The 19,584-nt window shown below is 38.7% G+C and overlaps 1 protein-coding gene and 1 long non-coding RNA gene across 2 annotated transcripts; both read left to right on the forward strand.

Annotated features, from left to right (window-relative positions):
• Positions 1-8,537: 8,537 nt before the first annotated feature.
• Positions 8,538-13,474, forward strand: LOC140239493 (uncharacterized). The gene is made up of 3 exons (XR_011901990.1): positions 8,538-8,632; positions 10,216-10,338; positions 13,279-13,474. It is a non-coding gene; the product is annotated as an uncharacterized lncRNA (long non-coding RNA).
• A 2,053-nt stretch (positions 13,475-15,527) lies between these two features.
• LOC140240236 (alpha-2,8-sialyltransferase 8B-like) lies at positions 15,528-16,606 on the forward strand. The gene is made up of 2 exons (XM_072320025.1): positions 15,528-16,006; positions 16,357-16,606. The coding sequence occupies exons 1-2, from the start codon at positions 15,528-15,530 to the stop codon at positions 16,604-16,606; spliced, it is 729 nt and encodes a 242-aa protein (XP_072176126.1).
• The last annotated feature ends 2,978 nt before the right edge of the window (positions 16,607-19,584 follow it).

The raw sequence follows: 19,584 nt of genomic DNA on the forward strand, positions 1-19,584 counted from the left end.
ATAATCCACATGCTTCATATTGTCTGTTGCGCGAACTTTGTTTATCACAAGTACGAGTGTTAATACATCTGATTAAATAGAATTTTGCAATGTCTTTACATTATAGTGGGGGGCGCAAGGGATTTTTGGTTCAAATTTTTCCAAAAGCACCCAAAATTGGCACACATGTATCCCAAACCATACTTTTTCGATTTTTGATGGGCGCCAAGAAGGGCGCCCTCTGGGGCGGCCATATTGGCAAAATCCAATATGGCCGCCATATAGGTTTAAAGGTCACTTGCATTTGAAAACAATGAAGAGTTACAATTATTTTAAAAGTCAGGTTAAGACGTTTTCTGGGTCAAGGAATTCGAATCTGAAGTTGTTTTTATGGTCTGAAGTCAATTCTTCCTTGTAAGGTCACCTTAAGGTCATTTAGGGGTCAAGCCATTGTATTCATAACATTTTATTGAAAAAAATGGCTTGCCAATACATAGACAATATTCCAGGAATGCCAGCCTTAGTAATAAAATTGCAGTTGTTGACGGTTAAAAAAAGGCGTATTTTTTGTGAAGGGCGCCCTCCGGGGAGGCATATTTGCAAAATCCAATATGGCTGCCACCTACGTTTAAAGGCCAGTATTCAAAACCTTTAAAGTGTTACAATAATTTGAAAAATCAGCTTTAGAGGTTTTATGGGTCAAGGAATTCGATTCTGAAGTTGTTTTTATGGTCTGATGTCAACTTTTCCTTATAAGGTCTCCCTAAAGGTTCTTATAAGGTCTCCCTATGGAATATCATAGTTCATGTCACAATAATTTCATTGATCATTTTTACATTACAGGCGCTAAGAGGAAATGTCCTCACCGACTGGTCATATTTGCGGAATTCAATATATTTGCATTTGCTTTAGTGACAGTCAAAAGAGCTAGTTAGAATTATGGGTAATGCCCTTTTAAAGAGTTTTCAAGATTTGATTATTGGATTATCATTTTCATCTTCATCTGCAAGGAATGCAATTAAAAACATACATATATGAGAAATAGAATCCTATTGCTACCGAATATATTAATAGTTTAGCAATGGGGGGGGGGAACTACTCTCTATATTACCAGCGTCATTGACGTTGCCACTAAAAAGAGAAGTGTTTTTATTTCTCTGTTGCAGTTCAGGGATCATCAATCACAACAGATATTCATAATTCAGATTTAAATTCAATGGAATGATAACTATGAAGATCACTCCTAATCTGGATGAAAAAAGAAAACAAACTGTCGTGTTTATGATAGTTTTTAGTACATCAGGTTGGCATCAGTTTGCTATTTTCGAACTTGTGTATCAAAGTTCGATTCTAAAGTCCTTATAGGAATTTTTATGTGCCTCCACAGCTAAATATGCCGTTCAAAGAACATGACGGTCCTGGTGACGCCATGTAGGGAACAAGCATATTTCACAGTATAGTACAACTTTCATGACACCTTCTAGGGTCTATTAGATTCTATCCAAAGTGCTAGGACGCAAATTGGTATGATGATATCACAAGACTTTATAAGTTGGTATCTCGTTGGTCTGAACACTATAGGTTGCAACTCTACTCTCCGCAACATCTCTACGACGCACGTCTCCTGGAGACGAGCCCAATCTCTTTAGGATTCGCAGGAGAATCGAACATTTTCGATTTTTGAAGAGACTATTTCCGTCTTCCAGCTTGTCTCGTCTCCGAGACGTCTCTGCGAAGTCTCCATCACTGTGGCCATGTCGTGGGGACTAAATTTGTCTGCAACATCTTCGAGATGTCCCCGCATCTTGTGGAGACCGTAATAACAAAATGGCGACGAAAGGGAGAAGTCGCTGAGAAAAGACGTCTCTGATAAGTCCCTGCGACTGGAAAAGCCGTGCCAACATTCCCGTGACTTCCAAACAAATAAGTTGTCCCTTTGTTTGAAGACGTCTTGGACGTCGCCCTGGAAATTGCATTAGTTGTGATAGCGAAAATAATTTCTTCGAGACGCTGGCATTGCGACAATGTCTCCTCCCGTCAGATAGGCCATCAATCCCCTCCCTCACCCCCCTTTTTTTTTATTTTCCAGCATATCAAACTACTGACCATGGCTCGTCTGACACCTGCTCTACATTGTGCATTTTCACCTTCATTCATTCATCCATCCATTCATTCATTCATTCATTCATTCGTTTCATTCTTTTTTTTTTTTTCATTTCCATGTTTTCCACCTCCCAATGCATGCCTTGAAACAGTTGTGGTGCAGAAGAATGAAATTTGGTACTGACTGAAGCATTGCGGAGGGTGGCTGATAATTGCCATGTACCTGTGCCATCTTTCCTCCAGCTCCACTCCCCGAAGTCAGGGATCACATCATGACCCATGCTGTCATGATTCCAATAGAAACTCACTTGCAGCAGCACTCAGATCTTCGAAATGTTGATACAGCGCCGCTTGAGCAGATAGGGTATAGTTTCTGATGATCTGCTCCCACGTTATGACGAGATGATGCCTACCCTCGTTGACGTCGGCTGCCCCAAAAACCTTGTTGCTTATCAGTCCTTGCTGGACATGAGCACGATTATTAAAGTAGTTAATGTGTTTAGTGAGCTCTGGTTTGCTGACCCATACTACTTAGGCATTTTGCATGCCACATCAAAGCAAGTCTGAAGTAATGTCGCACCCTGTCAGTGCCTGATGTTGGGCTCTGGAAGAGAGGTATGCTGTACGTACAGGAAAGAGCTGAAAAGGCCGTTATCATTTCAATACTACGACCCACCCGTAAGTCCCTCAGATCAAAGGGATTAAAAAATCACACTACCGAAAATGTGATGTTATGCTCATCCGTGCGATTGTATACTGTTTTCAGAAAATGCTTTCAGAAAACATATGTCATCCTTTGTAAGGATACTTTGCGGAGATCGCATCTAAGTTGTTGGAAAACTGAAGGGTTGCGAGATCACAATTCCTGTTGGATATTTCCGTCTGGAATCAGGTGCTCAGGATGAGTTGTCCGTCCCATTTATTCTTGGATATCTGTGCGCTGATAAATGAGGTCAGTTCTCTATTTTTCAATCTTAATTTTCAGCAAGCCGCTACGCTCTTCCAATCATAATTTGAGATTTGAGTGGTGCCATCACCATCTCTTGTCAGAGGACTGCACAGTGTTGCTGTGCAAAAATGTTAAGATTATTTTCTTCAGGATCAGTATCCCATACAACATCAATAGGTGTTCAGTTTCCCTATAGTCATTTGCACTTTCAGTAAAGAAACGGTTTCGTTCGATAAAAAGAGAATTAAAAAAAAAAAGCTAAGAAAAAACCAGCTGAATTGTCTTCACCTACTCTGATAAGATACTGCCATTAAAGGACTTTAATGATCAAATTTAGTATACTGCCCATAGAAAACTGGTCTGACCTGGATTGAGGAACTCGATTCCCTGGAAGCTTCGGCCATTGCTTCCTTCACTGAAGAAGCAGACGCTGTCTTGTCAAGGGAGAGCAGGCATACACCAATTTCAGCAGGAGGAGAATCATATCGCTTGCCAGCTGGAAAGTTATATAATTGACCATGAAAGGTGACGAGGTGGCTCAGTCGGTAACATATAGCTTGCGGTCTAGGGACTTGTGTTCCGGCGCGGGTTCGAATCCCACTTATCTCAAGTCTAGCTAAGCAATGGTGTGTGTTGTCATACCGTCCCCTCTAGTAGAGGCACAACACTTTGCACCTCATCACTTGGATATAAAAAGTGGAAGTCCCTTGTATGAAAGAATCACAAACCCAGAAACATGAAAAGATCCCGAATCGGCATTCCGTTATCGGAAAACTCAAGGTGCATAAACCGGTAAAGTGGTCCACCGCAAGTACACATACAACTGGCCAGCTTTACAAACAGACCATCTAGTTGCATACGGGCTATCCAGCTATCTCGTCAGAAGGAAAAGTGAAGACAAAATAAGATTAGGTGTGTTTACTACCCTCTTTGCCATTGCACCCTGATTCAGCACCTTGAAATAGGATGGCAGCCGTATTTAAGCATATGTATATATATATATATATATATATATATATATATATATTGATACAAAGAAAGGGAAAACTGACCAGAAACAAATGATAAATAGCGAAACTTTGAGCAAAGAAAATGAGAAAAGAAAACGAAACCGATGGAAACCCATTTCTGTGCTCAAAGTTTTCATTATATATATATATATATATATATATATACATTATATATGTAATGTTTCATTTATTTGTCATAATCATAATTGATATGTAGGGGGATGGAACATCGCTCTTGACCCTAATTGATCATTGAAGAAGTATGGAAGAAAAGACAAATGGGAAAAAATAGTTGTACCAGTAAATTCCAGTTGAATGCTCACAGACGCCATTTCCAAACATGCCCGAAATGCCTGATTTGACCCTTATTTGACCTTGAAAGTGACCTTGAGAGGTGATTAGTGACCTTGAATTGCAGAAGTGACATTTAGAATCACATTCTCTAACCTCGTAAACCCTTCCACATAGGATTCATTACTTTGATCAACCTTTTCAATTTGTAACTGCAGTTGACCTTTAACCGGGATGGCGGCCATATTGGATTTCACCAATATGGCGGCCCCAAGGGTTTTTAGTCTTGGCGCCCATCAAAAATCGAAAGAGTATGGTACAAGGGGCCTATGAGCCAAATTTGGTGCTTTTGGAAGAATTTGAACCAAACAGCCCATTTTGAGCCCTTAGGCCCCCAACTACACAACCAAATCTCCACTTCTCTACCTGAGTTGGAGTTTCAGAATAAAACTATGGGCCTTGCTTTCCCCGATAGTAATTTTCACTTCGAGTTGCAGTTAGGAAATCTTGAAGAATCGTGATTCTTTTTGGTAATATCCGGTGAATAAAAGTGTTCGATTCAAATACATTTTTTAGGGTTGCGTTAAAGTATCTCTCTGTGTGTGTATGTGTGTGCGTGTGTGCTTTATGTTGAAGGCGCGGCCTCACAGAGCAGTCAAACCATAACATTTAACGTAAATTCAAGAGCAGTACTTAACAAAAAAAGATCAGGCAAGAACCTGTAAATTGACCAAACTCCTTTAGTTCGTTAGTATTGCAATACAAAATTGGCATGATATGTGACCGCTGTAGTTGTTAGCATTTAAGATGTGCAAATTATTTCATCTTTTATCATTGTCGACTAATATGTTACCATAATAAAATTTTCTAGGTGATTTTGTTGATTGAAAATCATACAAGTTACCAGTGGATTTCGCTAATCCCTAAGTTTTTTAACATGGACATGAGATTAGGTACATGTGACCAATATAATTTTTTTCATTGTTTTTTGCAATCTTGAACAATGCAATAGTACACAGATGTGCAAGCTTCATCTTTCACCTATGTGAAACCATGTGTTGCCATAACAACCTTTTTGAATGGAAATAAAATATACTTGTACAAAAGAAAAAATATTATAGACTGAGATAACTTCCTCTTTTTTGAGCATCTGACCTGGAATTTTGCACATAGGACCAACGTAATCTTATTTACTTTTTATTGCAAAGCCCATCCTTTTGTCAAAGATCAAAATGCTGCCATGGTAACCATTAGCTAAATTGTAAAGTTTCTGAGTATTTGACTTGAAATTATGGAACGGCTATAGTATGTGGAATTGTGGACTTCATTTTTCGTCAATTTAGAATAATATGTTGCCATGCTCACAACATTTTGTAATGAAAATCATACAGAAATATTGTAAATTGGCTTAGCTCCCTCACTTTTTATGCATTTCACTTGACATATGGCATGAGTAACCATAATTTTTTGAATGAGAACAATACAATATTAAATGTTGAAGAATGCGTTGCCGTGGTAACAGCATATTTTCGATAAAATAGCATATCAAGATATTGTGGAATGAATTAACTCTCAAGTTAAGGTGGAGTTGTTTAATCGAATTCAGTAATAGTTCTAGTTGGGTTTGTTCTTCCCATTTTCTTATCCTTTTAATCGGTTTCTCAAGATGACGAGTCAACGGATGGAAAGAAAGGATAGATTGATTTTGGCCTTGTGCATTCTGACGGCACTCAGCGTCATTGGATATCTCGTCAAACAAGACAATCAGTCCCCAGCTGAATTTGGCTTTGTCGGAAGGTGAGCTATCAAAAGTTTATATCAAACCAAACTCCACTCCATGATTAAATTACCTATAAGCATTAGAGTGAAATTAAACAAAAGTGTAATGTATCCCTTAAAATCATGCGGAGCTTGAGGTAGTGAAATATACTCACATTCCATGAAACAGCCCATTATTGAAATATGATTACTTTAGAATACGTAAAAGTGATAACTTTCTTGCTCTAAGAGAGTCTTGGTGACCTTACAAAAAACAACAGAAAAAAAACACTGCCTCCTTTGAAATAGATTAAAAGGGAGATGATATCGTTCATGTCAAAATATCAGTCTGGTATGGCATTTTATATAGAGGAAAGAGTTAATGCTAAAGTACTGATGTGCTGTAATACATATTGGATGAAACATAATACATACGGAAACGCATACATTAATTTTCTATATATAAAAGTATGTTGTGGACAGAACACTTGGGATTTAATCGGAACATTTCGTCATGGGTGTCATGTTTGATACTGGATAATTTTTCCAATGCACAAACCTGCAAGTGTCTGGCTATCTATCTTATAATATAAAATTTCAAATCCGTAGAATCATTGGAAAAGTGGTGTAATTTTGTTTTTGTACAAACGCATCCAATTGCTTGATGTGCTTTGAATTTTGACATTTTGAATATCAGTTCATTGTGAACGTTTTACAAAGTCATAAAGGATAAGTACAGTGTGCCTTGAGCGTGTATGAATAATTCAGGTAATTTTCCAAACATCATAGGGCCAACTATATTACAACCAAGTTCAGTGGTAAAATGTACATGTGTGGTAATTACAATCATGTATACACACATCATCACCATGCTTGCAGATTGAGATGCAACTTAGCAAACCCCATCAATTTGAACATGGTTGCATACGCAGGAAAGTGTGAACAAAATTGATGGAAAAAAAAAACAACGAAGGTCTGTGTGGACCTTATAGTTAGGTGGTTGCTAACTCAAAGTGTCGAATATCGATGATAGAGTCTATCGATAAACTAGTCGGGTTCCACTTTTACACGTCTGTAGGACCAGTCAGCCCACCATGCTATTTCTCTCGTCGTTTTGTAGAGGGCGTCAAAGTGGGAAGCAAGCGTTCCAGGCAGAAAGTCTGAAAGCTATACGCGACAGTGTGATTTTTCCCCACAGTTTTTGTGTAACTGGCATACGCGAGCTGGTGACACTAAAGCATTCACTATAGAATTTTGTATTGTTTTGCTTTCTAGTTTGTTTGTTTTATGTTGTCATTTTTATGCCTCCGCCACGAAGTGTCGCCGGAGGCATTCATGTTGTCGCGTTGTCCGCCCTTCCGTCCGTCCGTCCGTAATGAATTTTGTGGACAGCGTAAACTGAAAAACCGTTTAAGGTATATCGTAATGAGACTTGGTATGTATACATGAGTGGACAAAGTTGTGCCTATTAACTTTTTGGAGCACATGCTCAAGGTCAAAAGTTCAATGTCAAATGCTAGAAATTTCATTATTTCCCTCATATATATACATATATGCAATGCCTGAAGGTTTTTTTCTTGAAACTTGGTGTATACATGTAATACCAAATAAAGATTCTCCAGAGGGTTTTTCGAGTCATGAGGTCTAAGGTCAAAGGTCAGCGGTCGAGTAAATGGTAAAATTTCACCTTTTCCCCATATTTTGGAAATGGTTAAAGGTATCTTCATGGAACTTAGTACATATGCATGTACTGACTAGCAGTAATTATCTAGGGATCATGGGTCAAAGGTGAAGGTCAACTCATAATTTTACTTTTTCCCTCATTTATGGAATACTTGCCGGATTTTTCTTGAATTTTGATATACGCATGTATAACCAATAGAGATTCACTGGGAAGTTTCTTGCCCAAAGGTCAAATTCATTTCATTTCTTCCTTCATATCTCGAAAGTGACTCAAGGTATCATCATGAATCGTAGAACATATCTGTGCATGTTCTACCTGACAGTGATTCTCTTTGGAATTTCAGGGTCATAGGGACAGAGGTCCAGGGTCAAAAGCTAAGTTGAAATGCAAACATTTTACTATTTGATACTGAAATTACTCTTTCTCCATACCTTGAAAGTTACTCAATGCATAGACTTATGAAAAAAGGGACAAAAAGGCAAGAAGAAATCCTCAAATCCCCAATACCTGCGCTCTAAGTAGGCAGTATAGCCATCCATCCAATTAAACCTATAGTGCATAGAAAGTGAACATTCAACACATTGTGACAAACCTGTCATTTTGATATTTTGCTAATTATGTGAAACTCATCACACATTGTCACTCATTGTACTATAGACTTATTAAGAGAACCATGCATTATGGCGGAGGCATACCAGTCGCCATAGCGACATTTCTTTTTTGTTTTGTTCTTTGTCATACTTGTGTTAACAGGACCATGGTTATTCCATCAGTGGCAGGGGAAAAACGAATTCTCGCGAAAGGAGGAACGAGAGGGACACCAGGAACAGGAGGATGCAACCCCACACTAATTAACCTGTACACACTAACAAATACGGGTTCAAATTTGAACCACAAAATGGTCGCTACACAACCACCCTATAGGGTACAACTTTCACCCCAATAAGCAATTTGCACCCTTGGAGGTACAATACGCTGAATTTTGAACCTGCAGGGGCGCGAATTTGCACCCTCAGTTTTGTGCTAATCAAGGGTGCAAACATGCACCATAAACATTGATACATTGTGAATTGAAAATTTGGACCACGAGTACGAAGGTTTTACTCGTAAGATCAAAATTACACTCTGATGGATATGTTTGCGTCTTTGTGGGTAAGAATATAAATATTAAGAGATTTACTTTTCTACTTGCATAATAAAAGGTGCAGTTGTGCACCCCCCGGGTGCTGCTAGGGACAGATAGGGTGCAAATTTGAACCTTTATTTCTTAGTGTGTATGCGATGAAAGTATTATAAAACGTAGTTGTAGAATTGTAGAATTGTAGAATTGTAGAATTTGGTAGACTCTTTCTATATGTTGCAAGCAACTATGAAATGGTGCAAAAGGGGTTCTCTATCCGCTATGTTTTTACAGTTCGACCTCGATTATCCGGCCCGTTTTATCCGGAAATCTCTATTATCCGGGCGCGTTCACGCAGTGAAGGACTTTTTTCTTCATCCAAAAATTGAGAAAAAACAGTGACTTTGATGGATCTATCTCACTAATTTCATAAGATGTGCATGATAGGTTTCTCAATATCTAATGAGGTAAAACATGTATGATTTTCACATAAAGATATACTTTATTCATGTGAAGAAGGGACTATAATTTTGCGCAGGCTAGCATAGAGTACACCACAGTTGCGGGGTACGCTACCTGCCTAGCTGCCAGTGCACTGGGACGGCAGCTTGGACGGCAGCAATATACATTAACATTGTGACTCCCATATCCGGCCAATTCGCTTATCCGGATGATCGCCGGTCCCGACATGGCCGGATAATCGAGGTCGAACTGTACTTTAATCATCAGTGACCATACTGTCAGAGATATAATCATTAGTCTGCAAGCCAAGATCATACGGCATGAGACCTGTGACAATGACATTTCAGAAATGATGTGCTCTCCTTCATACAAAGTTCCTTGTAAATGAAACCAGCGGCGACCATTCATTTTTTAAATCAATGTCTGTTGCCTGTACTTAAATAATCGATGTCAAGTTATCTAGGTTGATGAAGATCTCATTAATTCCTCCCCATTAGACTCATTAAATAAATGAGGGTATTAGTAAAGTAGTCCTTGACTGAACAGATTGGTGAGGCGCTATTTCAATACATTAGTGGATTCTTCCATTCGAATCTTCATTTCTTGCAGCCGCATTCCATTTGATGGCATGTGTGAAGCGTCAGAGAGTGTTTCTATGAAATGTTTCGTGTGAATTCTAATTTAAATTTGATGCCTATCCCAATCTCATTTTATCTGTGCTAGATGTAAATTGAGTTTGTTGGGGGGGGGGGGGTGTGCAAATTTGAGCGCAGTGACGTTTTCCGTTTGTTTTTGTTTTTCTCTCTCAATGTAAGTAACGCGTATTTCATACTTTCATTCGCATCAATTCCACACCCAGGACGAGCAACAATAACCATTCACTATCAAAACTCGAAAACCGACATTTCCAAGCGGTAACTTCGAGGGATGATGCACTCGAGAAGGCACGACCACGGCAAAGTGAGCAGAGACGAATGCACAAGTACGAAAAGAATGGAATGACACCAACTTTCATCTCCACTCCACATAAGTTATACACATGACACAGAATGTCTGCATGCCGCTCAGAGAATTTTATTTGCTACGAGTCTCACATTGGGCCCATGCAAGGTTATCGAAATGGAATTTATATTGCGTGCTAAAATGGTTTCTGCTGAAACATAGCTTTATACAGAAACAACAAATCTCGAGCTGAAAAACGGGGGAAAGACCACATTGATAATATTGAAGAAGAATTAAAAATACGCTCCAGGCCGCATTCAAGTTTTCTGAACTCTAATTAATCAGACTGACCTACAACAGGAAACTCCTGTTATAGCAAAGTCCTCGGGACTAATACTTGTTTTTTTTTTCTTAGGAATTTCATTATAGAATAGCTGAACATTGAAGTATGTATATAAAAAAGAAATAGATTGCACATTTTAGACCCAAACTTTTTACTTCATGGTAACGAGAATCACGTTATAACTGAAGTACGCTGTGTAGTAGGTATTAGGACATATGAATAGATATGTTGAAACCTATTGTTCAAGCGGGTAATAACGAGCAAAAGCGTGTTTTTTTTTTTTTGTTTTTTTTTGTGTTTTGTTTTGTTTTCTCGATTTTAACTTTAACGAAATCTAAGTGAAATATCCTTGCACGGCGGCACAAGCGGGCATGCCTCATTACGCATGACTTAAAGCGAAATACCAATGACGTGATGGTTGATACCGGTACAGTCCAAAATTATGAAGAATATTTTCACTCTTCAGTCTCAATTACATCTTGTTTAACAATGAAAATCAGATAAAGAGATCATTATTGAGAATTACGGTAACAAAAATTTGTCTCCTTGATAACATGGATAGTCATTATAATCACAGTGAGTATAAAAAATAAAGGTTATACAACTTTAGAGGGCTATTTTTCAGAATCAATTCAATTACATTACATTTCATGCAATACCACTTTGATCAAAATATTTGCCTATGAACTAGAATTTGCTATCTTATTTCGGGGAGGGAAGTTATTCCCTGGGTTATAGGGTTATCTGTAACAGCAAAAAAAAAAAAAAAAGTTTGGTATTTAAGTTGAAATTTATATTCAAGTATTTTTTGTACAGAGGCAAAAATCGGAAATGAATTGATGTGTTACCAATGTTTACCTATTCTGAGGTTGCTGAATTAGAATCTGCATGATGATGGTTGAAGCAATTCTTGCATCCATCAGAGTTTAGACATAGCTAAGATGGCCGAAAAGAAGAAGAAGAAGAAGAAAGAATACATGAACTACATCGGTCATTCTAGTCAACTGGACTTACTTGTAATTTGGAGTAGCGACGTTTCACGTCCTCTCCGGGACGCGTCATGAGGCCGACTGATCTTTGGCGGCAATTGGTTGTTGACTCGTAACAGGGTCGGGGAATTTCGGAAAGCGTCGAGGAATCTTCCGAACTGCCGGGTTGTAGTCTCCGGCTAGGTTGTGTCGCAGGCCCCTTCCTCGGTTTAGGGATGGCTCCTCCCTTTTTACGTAGATAGACTCTTTGACTCCCCTCTCGAACCACCGTACCTCCCGATCTAAGATGATCACGTCCTTGTCAAATGTGTGGTTACTGCTGTTCAGATGGGGGTATACTCCCATATATTATAATATGTATATATGGGTGAGGGCAAAACAAGGTTCAGCCTCTGGCACCCTGACAACTTTATAAAGTACGATTAACCTGCTCGAGATTGAATGCAGACCTTATCCTTTAGTGTGAAGTGTTACAAGCACGTCGGACCCTGCTTGTGATATGCTAAATGCACCATTTGCCTAGTATTGTTGTTCCTGTTTATACAAAAAAAAAAAAAATCCATGAATTCATATGAATTTTTCCAACAATCTTATTTGTAATACACAAGGCAGAAACCATTTGAAATCACGCATTACAAGTAGAGTGTCATGAATATTGTATACAATGCAGTAAAATAGTGTCATTTCCCAATATACATCAGATTTTTATGCCTCCGCCACAAAGTGTCGGCGGAGGCATTATGTTTTCGGGTTGTCCGTTCTTCCGACCGTAATCAATTTTGGGGACAGCGTTACTAAAAACTGTTGGAGGTATCCTAATGAAACTTGGCATGTATATGTATGAGTAGGTGAAGTTGTGCCTGTAAACATAGTGGGTGCACATGCTCAAAGTCAAAGGTCAAGGTCAAATGCTCAAAATGTCACTATTTCCTTCATATCTACGCAATACCTAAAGATATTTTCGTGAAACTTAGCGTTTACATGAAATACAAAATAACGATTCTCCAGAGAGAGTTTTGGGTCATAAGGTCAAAGGTCACGTGAAAATGTTGAAATTTCACTTTTGCTTCATATATTGCAAATGGTACAAGGCATCTTCGTCGAAATAGTGAAGGTGCTAAATTGCAGTGTTTCTCCATTTATATCCAAAGTGACTCAAAGTATCATCATGAAACTAAGTACATATTTATACATGTTTTACCCGACAGTGATTCTCTTTTGAATTTTAGGGTTATATAGGGTCAAAGGTGAAGGGTCAAAGGACAGGTTAAAATGCTGTTTTAATATTTGATACTGAAATTACATTTTTTCTCCATACCTTGAAAATTCCTCAATGCAAGGGTCAAAAGTGAACTAAAAAACCTCAAATCCCAAAATACCTGCACTCTTAAACAACATAGCTACTCATCCAATTAAACCTAGTTCAAGGAATGTGAACATTCAAAACATATTTGTGACAAACCTGTCATTTTAACATTTTGCCACTTATATGAAACTGGCATTACACATTGTACGCATTGTACTATAGACCTATTCAGACAACCATGCATTATGGCAGAGACATAAACCAGTCGCTATAGCGACATTTCTATAATTATGATTTGAGGTGGGTGCAACCTCTCACAAATCTACATTTCTATCATTATAGGACTGGTAGCATTGAACCTTACGTGCACCGACTGCCGAACAGAGACGACATCGTGCGGAGATGGTCTAAACACTGGGCGAACGAAACGAAGATCCATGAGCCTCCTGAAATGAGGGCAACTGAAGGAAAAGGGGCACACATTTCGGCTGCGGAACTACATTTGTTTCTGAATACTAATGCGAATGAAAGTGTATACGCAGAGCTTCAGTGAGTTTATGTGTCGTATGAGTAGAAGTAATTATTTAAGCTTCCTCCTCTTTGCACTGTGGACCAACCCAGTTCAGTTTAATGTCAACTTTGATAGTTGTAGTTCAAGCCGTCTGTATTTTGACCAGGCCTAGAAATGGTCGCGAAAACTATCGCTTTCCTTTAGGTAACAGCTCATATGTGAAACAAGTGACCAAAACCACGTAGTGAGTGAGGTGGCATATTTTTTTCTTACTGTGGAATGTCCTGAAGATTAACCGCCTGTTGTAGAGGTTTTCCGAAGTCTGGAGATACCTCGAGGGACATCATCACTTAAAAGATAATAATAATAGATAAAAATGTGTGTATCATGCCAAAATGGGAAAAAGAAATGCCACAAAGTATTGACAAAATTTTTAGTCAGATTCAAGGGTAGAAAGTCCGTAAATGCTATGGTAGAATACCTGCAAACTTTTCCCATTTGATAATAACATTCGTATTTTTTTCGGAAACTAGAAAAGCACTCGGAGAGCGCAGACCCCCGCCAACATTAGCCAAGCAAGCAGCCTGGGCATACACGCATGCAATCGCCTATTGAATATGTAGAAGCCTTTTGTCTGAGTCATCAGTTTCCAGCTGCGCGGCGCCTTTCCAGAGCAGAGCAGAGACATTTTAGAATACCAATGCTGTCCTTCTCAGGCACTTCCTAACTTTCTGACTTAGGAAGAAACTTAGGAAGTAACTTATGTAGATTTTCAGAATACCACCATAGGGATTTACAAATTAGAACATATTTATATTGCAAATTGTACGCTGTTATTCGGGTGCAGACTCGTCCATGACAAAGAGGATACCCTGCTTATTTTATTGTAACTATTCATTGTTTTGTAATGGCACTCGTAGCATGCCGTGGCTTCAAAAGCAAAAAAAAAAACCCGACTTGTTGATAGTTTGGGTTTCACTGATATTTTGAGAAAATCAAGCACGAGACATAACAGTGTCAAAATTTAAGTCAGCGGTGACTAAGATATATTATCGGATGTTAAGAAACAAGACTGGCATGATGAAGTATATTCTAACACACAGTGTACAGTTTTTGATATATGTAAATATGAACTTTATTTTAAAAATTATTTGATTCAATTAAGTCTTACTGATACAATTTTTTTTCTGTCGCTTTTGGAGGTTTTAATAACAAGTTACCTGTGGTGACGGGACGGTACTCAAACATCCCAAGAAGTGAAAGAATTTGTGAAAATTGCTCTCTCTGCCAGATTGGTGATGAATTTCACTATATATATCAATGTCCGTTTTTTCAAAATCCCTGTTAGCAAGCGCTTAAAGGGATCGTATAGTTTTGGTCGAGACCTACCATGCGGTTTAAACATTTTTTTTTTTTTTTTTTGGTGAGATAATGTGAATTCTCTTATGAACTATGAGAGAGCATGTAATTTTAAGAAGGATTCAACATTCATTGATGAAAATTGATTTTGAAATGGCTGAGATATCCAAAAAGCGATCCTAATAAAATTGACAGGCCACGATTTTTATTAGGATCTCTTTATTTGTCTAGTTTTTAGATATCTCAGTCATTTCAAAACTGATTTTCATCAAATAAACTTTGCATCCCCTTAGAAGTGTATCCTCTTTAACATTTCATAGAGTGGTTTCTAACGTATCCTGGCAACTACCCCCAGAGAGCTAGTACCCCGGGCTAAATACTGGTTAGTGGTAAGGTAAGAGTAATGAATTAGGGTTAGGGTTAGGTTAAGGGTTAGGAGTTTGGGTTAGGTTCAGGATTAGGATTAGGATTAGCGCCAGGGGAAGGGTCCGGGGAAATTGCCCAGGAGGTAATTGCCCTAGACCCGTTCTAAATATCTCGCAAAATGTTACAAGCTGAATCCTCACCTCAACCATTACTGTACAGTCCCTGATATTTCTTGAAACACCCAAATTTAATATGTGAAATGTTTTCACTCTCCAGGAAAATTGTTTCCGCCAGAATCAGTCGATGTCTTGCCATGCAGATCTTCCGTGATGACGTACCACTGAGCAGCATCAAAATGGAAAGCACGCCGGAACTCATTTCAGAAAGCAACCAAACAGACTGCATTCCGATGCAGGGCAGTTGCGCCCTCGTCGGCAACTCGGGGATCCTTTTGGACAGTCGCTGTGGTGACTTCATTGACGCGGCAGACTTTGTGATCAGGAACAATGCCCCCGCACTCGAGGAGAGGTACAGGGAGGACATCGGGAATCGTACAGATGTTATGACCATGAACTTGTCCCTAATCCGCGCTCTCATCATTTGCACCAAGGTGCCAACTACCTGGATGATTGGAAGACTGCCGCCAAGAACCACGTGTCCTCAACTCATGAAGAACATGAATGTTTTCCAGAAAAAGCGCATTTTCTGGTTCCTCAAGCGGTATGACAGGAGGTTTCAAGCGTTCAAGTCCATGATGTCCGCCCTCAAAGCGAATAACCATCTAAATTTCCGGTTAGCGTACAGTCCGGTGGTTCCAATGAAAGCAGCATCAAAGTACGTTTATGAACTATATAACGTCCCTCTTATCTCCAAGATAAGTAATCATATTGTCCAAGCGTCTCAGAACGATATCAATTCACTGGCGAAAGTCCATCGCCGCATCACATTCATGACATTTGTCTGTTCCCTACGAGCTAAATCTCCTCGGGGGAATTTTATTCCAGCTTGTAGTGATGAAATGTATTGCGGGAAACGTAACTCACAGCGTCCTGCCTCCTTGCAGAAAAAAAAAATAAATAACACACTTGTGCAAGCTTTGCGATTTTTTTTTTCCTATGTAAAGACTGGTATTCAAATTGCACCCTGGTTCATCATTTTTCTTGGCTGTTTCTCTTAATATACAGATTGGCGTCCGTCCGTATACCGTCTTCGGGTCTAGCTGCTTTCGTCGCATCCACCCAGTTCTGCCGGAGTCTCAACCTGTTTGGGTTCTATCCCTTCAACACAGCTCCTGGCAACCGAGCAGTGCCCTCGCATTACTACGATGAGTCTCTCAAGGGTTTCAGTACAATTCACAGAATTCCAAAAGAATTTCGGCTTCTGGTTGACTTGGAGGAACAAGGAGCAATAAAAATCATCAACGACTGTAAATGAATAGATAGCACTTTTCATTTCCCACTACACAATGCGTACACAAAAACAGCGTGTTCAAAACTCTGCTCTGCTCGGGTCCTCAGTGGAACATCTCGCTTCTCCAGCATTACCTTGGTTGTTAAAAATCTTCACCAGTGCCTACCAGTATCCAAAAAGGATAGAGTATAAAATTCTGTTTCATATACATGGAAAAACAGTATATTCTTCGGTTCCATAATATTTATTTATTATCTATTTATATTAATATTTATTTCTGCAACCCCATCTCTCTAGAATGCTCTTCCACTGAGGGTCCGATCAGCAGAAACCATTGAAACATTTAAAAATGCAGCTGAAGTCATATGTATAGCACCTTGTTTTGGTTGAATATCTGTTTAATGGCTTACCGGGTATCTGTCTCTTCCTTATTCTCCAACTTTCATATATGAAGGGGTCGGTGCAATATAGTGCTAACCCACACAATGGTCATTTTGAGATAATCGCTGTTGAATGTTTGGAAAGTCCATACATTGTGCATTAATAAAACATGAATGCATGCATTTTTTACCATCTTATCGGTTGAATTCAAATATGATATTTTCACGGAGGATAGAGTAAAGGATAAGGATTATGAAAATGCATGTAACGCAATTTTGACAAAAGTGTGGGTTAGCACTATATTGCACCGACCCCTTCATATATATATATATATATATATATATATATATATATATACATATACATATATACAACTACACAACGTATGTTTTTCTATTTATATGTCCCCTTGCGCCTCGGCATAGGCCACTAGATCGATGACGCATTACAAATGCTGTACCGCTTATTATTACCGGTAAACATTCAACTCGTCGAGCAAGGATGTACTGTATTTATTGGTGTAGCTCATTAACACTCGTCTGTTGCGACACGGATTGTCGCCCCCGTCACGGATTGTCGTCTGGCGACAATCCGTGACGAGGGCTGGCGGCACGGATTGTCGCCCGCCCTCGAAGCACATTTTGCTTGGTAATATCGTTCTGGACATAGTCATTGAAATACTAACACATAACTTACATGGCTACATCCATGCAAACATGCCATGTAAAAAGTCATGGTGAGGTTTCAAGGAAGTGTGTATGTGCGCATGCACATGATAATTTAGTGTCCGTTTGTGCGTGTGTGTTTGTGTGTGTATATATATATATACATATATATATATGATGGAAGAATGTGTGTATTATGTCAGCTTTTTGCGTATGTGTTTTTTTAGCTGCGCGTGGGGAGGGTACCTAGTAAGCTGTTGCTGGCATAAATGTTGATATTGATTTTATCAGCAGCTTTGACTTTGTTGAGTTTGTTTGGCGGATTTGTATATGAATTCGGAGTGGAGCTTGCGTGCTGTAGCTGCTTTTCTGCATACGGTCCATTATGTCTTATTTATCAACATTGGGAAGTCGTTTCATCAGGAAGGAATGTGGTATCGGTTCGGGTGTGAGTGTGTATGTGAGGAGGGGGTTACATTTCGTTTTTGCAAAATTTCGTTATTCTGAAGGCTCCTTAGTCCGAAGGTTCTTTATTCCGAAGGTTCGTTATTTCGAATTTCATTTTTGGATCAACGAACCTCTAGGTATAGGGAATTGTGTGTTTCGGATAAATGAAGCCTCGGAAAAACGAAACTTCGGAATAACGAACCTTCGTGTGTGTGTGTGTGTTTGTGTGTGTGTGTGTGTGTATGTATGTATGTATGTGGGTTGGTGAATGTGGGTGTGGGATGATTAATAGGTTTTGGTTAATCAGGGGTTGGTGGGTTGGGGATTGGATTTGAAGAAGGATAGTTATAAATGGTATGACAGATGTTGGTAGGATTTAATATTTAGGATAGATGTAGGCCCTAGATTTGTTTCAGTTGGGGGGGGGGGGTTGTCGGGTTTCTTATGACTGATTTCATTCTAGATTTGTGTAATGTATTTGTGTGTTTTTTTAATTTTAGTTCAAATTTTAGTTCAAATTTATTTCATATTTCCATTTCTCAATGATGACATTACAAAATTATTGGCAACAAAACAAGAATACAAAATGTATACAATCATGTTTTTTGATTGTAGAAGAAAAGAAAAAGAAAATATACTTGACACAAATGTACAAGGTCATATTGTGTGAAAATGTCACTAGTATTAGTGTAGTAAGTATAAGAAATATGATGGGGCCTACATAAAAGCTTTAAAGCTTGTAAAACTGTAGGTTCCCGAGTTCATAGGCATATAATTTTACACGGAGAACGGATATGTTTGTCTTGACCAAGTAAAATTACACAAGTACAAAAAAATCGATGAGTAATAACTAATGAACCACATAGATATCGCACAAACCAGTCTGCATACAAATCTCGCAGTGTTTGAATAACAAAAATGCTATATTATTAAAAGATGTATCGGTACCATGAAATAACTTGAATGACTTGGTGCTGCGGACAAGGACAAAAGACTGGGAGCATAAAAGGGTTGCTAAAAACTCGGTAGTGTGTATCCACTAAGTAATAACTGTTTTAATTTGCGTTTGAAGGTGAATAAAGATAAGGAAGAAGTGATATCTAGAGGGAGATCATTCCAATATCTGGGTCCAGTAAATATAATTGTTTTCTTTGCAAAAATAGTGCGAGTATGGGGAAGGTGATAGGCGTCACTCTGGCGAGTGGGATAACAGTGGATAGAACGATTCCTTTTGAACATGTGGATAGAAACAGATGGTAATTCATTAGTTGTTAGTTTATACATGAAAATTCCGAGATTGTAATAAAATAGGTCATGAATTTTCAGAATTCTGTTTTGATGGAAAAACAATTTCTATGGGCAAAATATCCGGCGTGGTTTATGATTCTTATTGCGCGCTTTTGAATACGGAGAAGGGAATCTAGTAATGAGTGAATTGCATTTCCCCACGCCAAAATTCCATAATTAAAGTGTGGAGATATTAAACAAGAATATATACTTTATATATAC

This window comes from Diadema setosum, chromosome 16 (assembly GCF_964275005.1).
Source record: "Diadema setosum chromosome 16, eeDiaSeto1, whole genome shotgun sequence".
Classification (NCBI taxonomy): Eukaryota; Metazoa; Echinodermata; class Echinoidea; order Diadematoida; family Diadematidae; genus Diadema; species Diadema setosum.